This window comes from Larimichthys crocea, chromosome XI, assembly GCF_000972845.2.
Source record: "Larimichthys crocea isolate SSNF chromosome XI, L_crocea_2.0, whole genome shotgun sequence".
NCBI lineage: Eukaryota > Metazoa > Chordata > Actinopteri > Sciaenidae > Larimichthys > Larimichthys crocea.
This window is the reverse complement of record NC_040021.1, coordinates 9,173,239-9,184,007: the sequence shown is the minus strand read 5'-3', so window position 1 is coordinate 9,184,007 and position 10,769 is coordinate 9,173,239. Positions and strand designations below refer to the sequence as shown.

General features: G+C 41.2%; 1 protein-coding gene across 1 annotated transcript in view; it reads left to right on the top strand.

Moving 5' to 3' along the window:
* The first annotated feature begins 693 nt into the window (after positions 1–693).
* akap12b (A kinase (PRKA) anchor protein 12b) overlaps positions 694–10,769 on the top strand; it is a 44,839-nt gene continuing 34,763 nt past the window's right edge. Inside the window, exon 1 of the mRNA XM_019259040.2 lies at positions 694–1,013. Within this exon, the coding sequence (XP_019114585.2) occupies positions 885–1,013 (129 nt within the window). The 5' untranslated portion in view covers positions 694–884. The remainder of the gene's footprint in view (positions 1,014–10,769) is intronic.

The window sequence follows — 10,769 nt, the reverse complement described above, 5'->3', positions numbered from 1 at the left end:
TATTTTGATTAAGTGAGAAGTTACAACTGCAGGTATTGTGACATGATCATTTTGTTAAACTCTGCTGTGGAGGTTTATGGGCCTATGTGATACCCATGTATGGATCTGATTATGATATGTTGATTTGAGTGTTGTATGTATTGTCTTAAGTAATAATAATAATAATAATAATAATAATAATAAAAACACTACAAACATCAGATAAATGAGGTAAAAAGTCCAGAACTACAGTTTTTTTTAAGTATAAAGTGTCATACAATGGAAACTCTCCAGTTAAGTGTACCTTTACAGGTCACCTGCATGTGTGCATCCAGTTAAGTGTACCTTTACAGGTCACCTGCATGTGTGCAAATCCCCACAAAGAATATCTCATACTCCACCATCATGTGACTGTGCTCTACTTCTTTACTCCATGGTCTGCTTTTAAAGTCCTTAATATGTCTCTTGGGCCTCATACAGGTTTCTATTTGATGTTTGCATGCTGGTGATATCAGTGTGTTCTCTAATTTGTCTTTATGACGGACGAACTGTAAATCTTTGATTTCATTTATTAACCGTCCTCTCCTCTTCCTCCCTCTCTTCTCCATCAGCACCATCTTCTGATGCTGCAAGGCGTGCCGCGGCGCACCGGTGCCCCATGTGATACTGATGGGAGGTGTTGGGAGGAGGATGAGGAGGGGGGGTGTCCTAAAAGAGTTTGCTGGTCCTCACACTTTATCCAGATCCAGACCACCCCGGGGCGGAGCTGCACTGTAGAGCTCGTAATTTGGAAACGCGTTGGATACTCGTTTGCTGTAACACAGTCGTGATAAATCTTGGTCGTGGAGGGCTGCTTGTGTTTTTATTTTTGTTTTTTAGCCGAGAAGAGTTTGTGATTGTTCGTGATGGGAGCAGAGAGCTCAGTGCAGCGGGACGGGAAGAGCCAGGAGGATGCACCGGCTTCAGCTTCAGCCTCCGCTGGAGAGCTGAGTGCGGAGGTGCTCCACGAGGGAGACAGCGTCCTCGACAGCAAGGTACAGCCGAGGCTCTGTGATCCCTGTCACTGTGTAGACCACCATGCGCAGTGGGCATGGGATCAAACCCCCGCAAGCCATGTTATGCGTTTTTCTTCGCTCCTGCTTTACATAGTCCACCTGCGTGTTTGCAGACATACCTGTCGTCACCCCCCCTTTTCCCCTCTCCCTTCTCTCCCGCTACATTTCCAGCGCCATCAGCGTCGTGCTGCAGCGCACTGGCTCCATGTGCGCCTGACGCTGTGGTTTTTTGCTGAGTAATGGGTCGACTGGTCTGCAGTCCCGCAGTAATAAAACGCCAGCAGCTCAGCCGGGTCCAGATTTACATCCAGACCAGCCACCTGGGCTCAGCAACCCACATTAGTCTTTGTGACAGTTTTTGAAGCTCCTGAAGCTGGATCAGACTGCAACACATTGGTTATAACAGGTGCACATGTGGCTCGTGACTGCACTCTTTTTCTTTTTTGTCTTGCACCTTTCACTTTTCATGTTTTCATTACCAAACAAGGTTTTGCATTATTTCTACTCATTAAATCAAAACTGATGTTGAAATGACTTTTATACAGAAAAAAAGAATCATAAAGTTATGACAGATGTATGACAGGTGATGACATGTGTGTCATGTGGCTTCCTTTAGATAGAAAACATATACTTATTTTAAGAAAATGAGAAGTAATAAGACAAATTTCCTTATTAAATATAATAATCAGATCATGTTTATTTCTATTATCCATCATATCATGTCACAAACATCTAATTTAAGGTCACAGACACAATATAGTACACAGACAGATCTCATAACAATGTCCATGTACTTGGTGTTCCAGGGCTTTCAGGTGTGTAATAAAGTAGTTTTATCATTATTAGGATTTTATTGTATCCCAATCCTTAATTCAAGCTGTGCATTTTGACCTTATGACTCCAGAGTTTGATGAATAATTAATAATTAATAAATGAAATAGTTTATCAGAAAAGATGAAGTCTATAACTGGGAACCTTTTCAACGTATAAGTTGTGTAAGTATACGTTATTGATATCCAACAATAGATTATAAACTTGTTTTATACCCACTTCACTCTTGTTTTATTTCTCTACATTTTAATTTAGAGAAAACAACAACTAAGCTCGTAAGAGTTAACGCACCCTTTTCATTTCCTCGTGTGTGCAGTATGTTGTGGCCAGCTGCCATCATCATGAGGGATCTTGCCGACTCTGCACTGTTACCTTGGTGTAAATTGCTCAGCGTTGTGTGAATGAATATTTGGAAAGCGGCTACTAATGACTATGTATGTTTCGCCACCTGCTCTATTCACGCCTCATAAAACCTATTGGATTTATTGACTTTTTTATAGGCTGGAGGTCAACGGGTCAGTTTTTGAGGCCCGTCAGTGTTCCTCAAAGGTCAACGCAGAGGTCAAATGACACTGAGGGAGACATTAAATGAGAGGGGACGCACGAAGAGCTTAACACGGTCAAGATTTTAATCATAGCTTCTTGTTTTTCTCTTAAGAATGTGTGTTGTTTGTGCATGTTTTCAGATGCTGGCGTGTTTGTGCAGTTGTTTCTCAGTAAATTGACATCATCTCTGTGGGGGTTGGTTGTTTTGTTAAGCTGTCTGAGCTGTTATCGCAGGTATCATCACAGTGGCACTGTTTTCGCTCCTATTTTCCCATGTCACATTGGTATGTGCGATATGAAATGTTTCAAAGCTGCTTTTCCAACTTGAGTACGTCTATTGTGCTTTGTAATTCCAGCTGTGACGGGGGAGAGATACAGTTTGTGGGCTTGGATCCATGTTTCTACCACTGACAAGATGTCTCTTCATGCAGGAGGTTGTTGTTCTTGGCTGTTGCTAGTTTTAATCTCAGCCACGCTCATGTTTGTTTGTTTGTTTGTTTGTTTGTTGGTTTACGTAGTAGCGATCATGTTCTTTACAGATCAATAAAAACATGAAATCAGCAGCTAATGCATACGGACATCATGTGATGAAATATGAAGAACATGAACACAAGTTTGAACATGATCTAATTTCATAATGATAAGGTCTTCACAGCTTGAGATGATTTGCATAATTGTTATGCTTGGAGGCTAGGGACTATAAAGTTCATGATCAGATTTATCGACATGATACACAGATGTGATGTTATGAAATCTTAACAGTCCCTTCTGCTGAAGTGATGTCAAGCTGTACCTAGTTTATTCCTTACTTGAGTACAATTTTGAGATATTTGTACTTTAGTATTTCCATTTTATACTTTTATACTTCAACTCTACATATATGATTATTCTGAGACTAAACCAGTAGCGAATGAGCTTCCACCAAGGAGCTCGGACATGCTACCCTTCGCTTCAAAAGGAGCCAGATGAGGTGGTTTGGCGCCTTCCTTTGCAGATGTTCTGGGCACATCTAACTGAGAGGAGACCCCGGGGCCCAAAACCTGCTGGAGGGACTATACAGCCTATCTAACCTGGGAACACGTCAGGATCCCCCAGAAGGAGCTGGAATGGGTTGCTGGGGAGAGGAACATCTGAAGTGCCATGCTAAACCTGCTACCACCACGAACCAACCCCGGATCAGTAGAAGAAAATGTATGGATGTATGGATGGATAAACCAGTGGTTCCAGCAGCTATAGTAGTAAAATGTTAATTATACATAATCAGCAGAATGCAAATATACTTTTACTTTGTGGTACTTTAAGTACATTTCACTAATCACAGAAAGCGAGGAAAAAGCCTTTTCTGTTCAGAAAGAAAGAACACAAACTGTAAACACAGAGGGAGGACCATGACCTTGATTGTAGCTCAAGTATTTCATTCCTGAGAGAGCAAGACACGAAACAGAAGATTTAATTGTGCAATGCGTTATCTATTTACCTAAGATGAAAACAGTGTTTATGAAAGCAGATCAGATTAAACATAGACATGAAAGTCAAGTGAAATAGACAGACATGGGGTTTATGAAGAGAGATGGTGTGTTCATTTTAGGACGGAGGGAGTGTTTGGTTGAAGCCTTCCTGTTTGATACACAGTCGATAAATAAATCCTCCTCACTCCACGGAGGAATTATAGCAATGTCTCTCTCTCCACCACCGACACTCCTTCTTCATAAAAGTCCAACAACCTCGCAAGTGTTATCAAAATAATCACAATGAGATCATGATGTAAGTGGATATTTATATAGATTGCAGAAACCTGAGTTACTATCCTGAAGGTTGTTGTTGCAACCAATAGTACAGAAATGCGAAATGCGTCATTTAAACTCAGCTGTTTTCAATATTTTAATCCCAAAAACATTGCCTTTCTATCCACCACTAGTGATTATACTTCTTTATTTCCATTTGTATTACTGAGTTACAATAATTAGAGTTTTTGTATGTAAACTGTAGGTTGGAGATTGTCTCAACAACATGTTGTGTGACACAGTGTATCACAGTAGCTGATTGGTAGATCAGGTATGTATGTAAGAAACGAACGACACCCCTCGCTTACATGTGGCCTAGAGAGGCCTGTCCCAACGTTAAGGTCTGGCGGCCAAATAGGTTTTCCGTTCAATGAAACTGCCCCAAATTCATCCCTGACAAAGTGTGTATGTCATGGTTCCAACCCTGGTAAAAAATAAATGTTGAGCAGAGCGATCACATCAACTGTAAACAGTAGAACAATGACTTCCATCCATCCATTTCCTTCTGTTTATCGGGGGTCAGGTCACGGTGGTAGCAGTTTAGCTGGGCGTTCCAGACGTCCCTCTCACCAGCAATGTATTCCAGCTCCCCCTGGGGGATCCTGAAGTGTTCCCAGGCAAGATGGGCTATGTAGTCCCTCCAACGACTTCTAGGTCTACCCCAGCATCCAGTAGGACGTGCCAGGAACACCTCCAAAGGAAGGTACCCAGGGGACATCCTAATCAGATACCTGAACCACCTCAGCTGGCTCCTTTTGATGCAAAGTAGTAGCGGCTCTACTCCAAGCTTCTCTTGGATGTCCCATCCACCCTGCAGAGGAAGCTAATTTTGGCCACTTGTATCAGCAATCTCATTCTTTCAGTCCCAACTCAAATCTCATGACCAGGTGACCTAGGTGAGGGTTAGAACGTAGATAGACTGGAGAATTGAGAGCTTCGCCTTCTGGCTCCCTCTGCTCCACAGTGGTCCAGTACAACATCACAATTTCCCCATCACTCATGATCAAGACCCTGAAATACGTGAACTCTTACGCTTGGGGCAACAACAACCGGGAGGGGCCATCCCGCCATTTTCCAGCAAAGAACCATGACTTCAGACTTGGAGGTGCTGAGTCTCATCCTAGCTGCTTCAGACTTGGCTACAAATAGCCCCAGTGCTTGTGTTCTCGACACAGAGTCAGAGTCAAGAACAGTGACTTCTCCATTTAAAATGATTGCATCTGCATTTCTATTGGTTGAGCAAGCACATACATACATTTAAAAAGCTGAACAAAAATAATATCGGTAATTGGAAGTGTAATATAAAAAATACCTTCTGTGTCACTTCCAGATATCTTGTGAGCACTTGTCATGTCTTGCTTTTACTGGCAATATGTCTGATTTTATTATAACCTAACACTAGGCCAGGCTTCACTGCCCTCTCTCTGGTTGAAACTTTCACATCTGTGTGCTATTGCTGCACCCAACAGTGATGTCACAATGTACGGACACACCTTGCAGTACACTTGTGCATCACTGCAGTAAAAACTGAAGATAGCCAAATGCATTTCTGCAGATTTCAAGTAGCTTACTTTTTCATTGTCATTTTTTAAACATGACCAACATGTACATTTGCATAATGGACAGAGATTACAGTGCATGTGAGGGGCGTCTTTCGCCTCTTGACAGTGTCTGTGTCTTCGGTCACGTTTACACCGACTCACACGTGCACGATCGCAAAAACACACCACAAATAGCCACCTGAACATGAGACCTGATCACATGTCAAGTCCTGCTCCCATCAGCAGCAGTGGCTGGTGACTCCAATGATCCAACATCATGTTATGTTATGTAATACGGACTGATTAAGGCCGGTGCGTTCTTGTATAATGAGCCGCAGCTGATCAGATGCTGCTGTGGCTCTGATTATCCTGTTTAGCAGAGAGAGTGAGAGAGAGAGAGAGAGATGCGAAAAGGGGTCAAACAGAGGATCCATTGAGGATGGGCTGGGACAGGGATAAGCCAGGGGCCCCTGTGTGCACCGGGCCAAAACAAGAGGAAGGAACCAACATGGGGAGGGGGTGGAGCAGCGTATTGGGTGGGATGGGGAAGAGGGGATGGGTGTGGAGCCCAGAGAGAAAAAAAGTTTTAGAAAGAGAGAGTTAGAGGGGGACCCACCAGGGTGACATAAAGGCAGATGAATCAGCCGATTGTTCCCTCCTGTCCTGCCTGATTTTGAAAAGACACTGATGACAGAGGTTGTTTCATATCTGATAAAAAAATACTCTATAAAATAAGAATCAGTTTGTTTGCACTCTGCAGGTATTGATAACTGCTTAGTTTTCTTTCAGTCAGTTATCAAAACCTCTGTTTCACCATGTAACGCCATATGTTTTTGGTCAAATAAAGACTTTTAGTTAAACGACAAAAAGGTAATGTGAAACAACATGTTTACAAAATGCAATCAACTTTGTGAATCTAAAAGGTTTTTGCCTTTTTTGGTTTTCGTGTTGGAAAAGAATCCACGAATGATGTAACGTGACTTCACCAGATGCTTTATTACACATCTGTGTAACTGGAAGCTATTTGGAAAAGGCACTTTGAAAACAACATAGGCCACCACCAGGTCAAGGATGAACTTCAACCACTTTGATCAACTAACCATAACATATCCAAACACTTACTGAAGCCAGAACAGAGCGAGAACATCTTCAGTGGATTTCTCTACTCTTTACTCTCTTGATGAAGAAATATACTCCGGTTGTGAAATAATTACATCTTCATTATCACACACATTATCACACAAGCCTAGCATTACATGACGCCCTACCTTGTGCCGTAGCTGTCAGTAATTCCTCATATGGACACGGATTGATCCAAACCAATGTGTTCGGAAACAACCTCATAGCTTAGAAGCCTGACAAGATTCTGGCATTGATATTATGATCCCGCGAGTCCAGCTAAGATTACTTATATTTTATATGGAAGCAGCTGTCAATGAAATCTTAACATTAACATACTCTCCTGTTAGAGAATATTAGAGGATTAATTTACTTATTTACGGGCCATTGGGGAGTTACTGCTCCATGAGTTTATCCTCGTCATGGAAATCAGCACATTTACAGTGAGCTCAGTGAGTTTCTGTCATAAGACTCAAAGTAATTCAGTCAGTCAAGTTAGAGCAGAAAGTAAAGCGATGACGCTTATTCAAAGGTTATTACACAATATTCTCTTACAGAATACATCAATGTGCGTCACACACGGATGATAAAAGCACAAACAAAGGCAAAGTAAACCGTCAAAATGTCGTTTCAGTTTGCATACTGTTAACTTACAGCAGAGTTTTGTTTAGACAGAGTAATGATATGTTATTTCTGTCTGTAATGTGTTGTTTAAACTTGCATTTCCTCTAATCAGCTGCACATCTGAAGGCACAATGTCAGTAAAGCTGTTCCAAACCATTAAACTGCTCAACCAAAGTTTTGCAGTGTGAAATATACATCCGTTCCCGAATACAGTAGGTAAACAGTACTGAAAACTGTAGTAGACGACTGGAATATTGAACTTTCCACAGTGAAGTTTTGTCTATAAAGGAAATCAAATAAAAAATTCTTCTTCCTCGTACTCGTCGAGAAGTAACGGGAAATGTCTCTCTGCTAATTAATCTGTCTCCCGGCCAGCTTCATATCTTCCATCTCTCAGATTCACTGCCAGCTCCATTTTCAGTAAAAAACAGACGTGTGTTTGAGGATGTGAAAAACCAGACCTCTTTTGTTCCTCTTCCTTCTCCAGGCCTACAAATTAGACTTCGCTCCATCTAATGAGTTCAGCGGACAATATCAAATCCCAAAATGGCATCAACATCAAAATTAGTTACATAAAACAAGATCTTTATTTACTACAGTGCTTGTTTTTGTTTTGTGATGTGGTCCCAGCTCAGTTATCCAATAAATTGTTTACACTGCAGCAGAACTGTGATGTTTTCATCTAACTTTTACTAAACTCTGCATCTGCATCTCGACTTCACATCAAAACAAGCCATGACGCGTCAGTTAACTAACATATGTTTAACATGATGTTTTGATTGCTGGTTGTTGCAAATTCAGTTCAAAACTAAATGAATGGATAATTGTGTTTACTTTGCACGACTCTGCAGTATATTATAGTAATGTGCGCATGCAGTGGGACTATACATTAACATATTTCATATAATTAAGGGCATTAGTTCCCAAACTGTGGGTCATGGTAGCAACATAAATCTGAGAGGTTGTGAGATGGATGTTGTCAAAGACATATTTCTGCACCACAAAAGTATGTTTGTATTCACTTTGAAATGTTCTTCAAATTGAACAAGGAGAGAATAAAATCAGTTCATGGTCGACTTGGCACCAACAAACGGACATCTGCAAACATGTAAGAGTGGGTTACAAGCAGATATTTCTGGTTCTGGTCTGGTCTGGTAGGTACTGGATTAAAGCACTGTGTTTGATAATTCTGAGATGTCATAAATTCACTTAAGATGACAGCCACATAAAAATGAATTAAGAAATTGGTTTACTCGAAGAGATGAAAGAGAAAGAGGTGGACTGTTTCAAATATTGACTTGCTTGCTGTGGTGCCATGGGCATATTGAGGCTTAATTCGAAATTGCATTTACACAAATTGGAAAATGGACTTTCATTCAATTTAAATGTTCGATTCACTTTTGCACTGCGTAAACACACATGGCCACTGCTGGTGGAAGTGTGAGGAGGGATTTTCCTGCCTGAAGAGCACCATCCTGAAGTAATGACGTGTTATTGAATATATGAGGTCTGGCCAGGAGGCATTGGCCTGTTCACTGCCCCATAGGGACTGTTGCAGCTATTCTGTCCCAATCAATCATTTTGATTGGAAGACTGTACCACATCAGCGTCTCTTTTATACCGCGTTTCTTTATTGCTTCATCGGTTTAGGTAGCTGAAGGTAGCAAAGAAGGTCATCAGAATCAAATGGTTGTTTGAATTTTACCCAAACCATTACAGCCTCCTGAATAAACGAGGATAAATTAGATGTGATCATGCAAGCAATATGATTACAGAATAATTACTTTGTTTGTCTCTCGGGGGAATTTTCTGAACAGTTTGAGCTACTCATATGGGAGAGTGAGTGAATTGTTGGCTGATTTTGAGAGTTTCGGATAAATATGTTTACTTCTTCTAAGTGAAAACCGATGAGGCGTGAATTCAGATCAAAATAATTAGAGTTTTGTGGTTTTTGCATGTTCAGAATTATAAATGATGTCTCCCTCTGTTTAACTCTGTGCTAGTTTTCTCACTGCGACACTGTGCTCAAAATAACCTCCCTTACCTCCATTACATCACAAGCCTCTGTTGACTCGCTCGCCCATCTTGTTTCTACTTTCTTTCTCCCTCTTCTCTTTTTTAGCTACATGATTCATTCTTTTTAATCGTTCCACGCACCTGTTAGCTCACACTCTGCACTCTGTGAAAAGAAGAGTGGCCAGGGCTTTCCGTTTTATTTGACAATACTTCTTGATCTGACATTGCTTATGTAAGCCACATATAACATTTTCATGTATAATCAAAACTTGAAAAACCACTGAGAAAGACGAAAGAAGACAACAAAATAGGAGGTTTTTCCAGCACATTGAATCCATATCTTACTGTAACTACATCAGTAAACAGTCCATGGAAGTAGTCTCTACAGGGAATGATCCTGTGGCAATTACTCTTAATCACTGAAATCAGCATTTGTCTTCCTGTCGCATGAAAAGCAGCAGGAAGGAAGTAAAACGTTTGTCTGTTGTAACAAGTTGTTCTTCCTCTAGTTAAGCCATTACCAAACCAGCTTGAGATGCATGACCACCAACATGTGGACTATAGTCCACAGAGTGGCTCACCCTGATTTGCATGCAACCAAAACCAAGACTTGATGGAGTGTATTAAATTTCTATTTCCAGGATATTAGACTCCTTCATATCGCAAGTGCAAGTGACTATCCAAGAGATTTCATGGCGTGTTACTAAGAAAAAACTGTTTACAAGCGGTCACTTGTCATAAAAACCTAATCATTTAAACTGTCACAGTCTTAGCTAAAGAGCTTTCTTCATTCAGAGCTCATACTGCTCCTCATCCCCTCTGCCGTGAACCTGTTCACCCCTCTTTCTGCCTCCCTCTCTGTTTCTTTTTTTTTTTTTGCACATCCATTTTTCATCAGCTCTGGTCCTGATGCAGCATTAACTGCTTCACAGAGCACAGTTGAAGATGTGTGATGTCATGATGTGTGTGTGTGTGTGTGTGTGTGTGTGTGTGTGTGTGTGTGTGTGTGTGTGTGCTGGTGGGAGTTGGAGCATTTGAAGGACAAACAGTGAATCATAGCTTCAGTGCAGCTGTTTTTTTGGTTAGCACACTCGTGTAGGACAGTGTAGCTGCTCTAATCTCTACTGAGATCTGAACTCTGAGATTTACTGTATTGACCAAACGCATGACTCGTATATCACAGTCCCTGACAGTAAACCCCATTGACCTGAAAAACAGAGAGCAGAGGTAGAATGTACTTACTCGGGTACTATACTATACTTTCCTGTACTTTA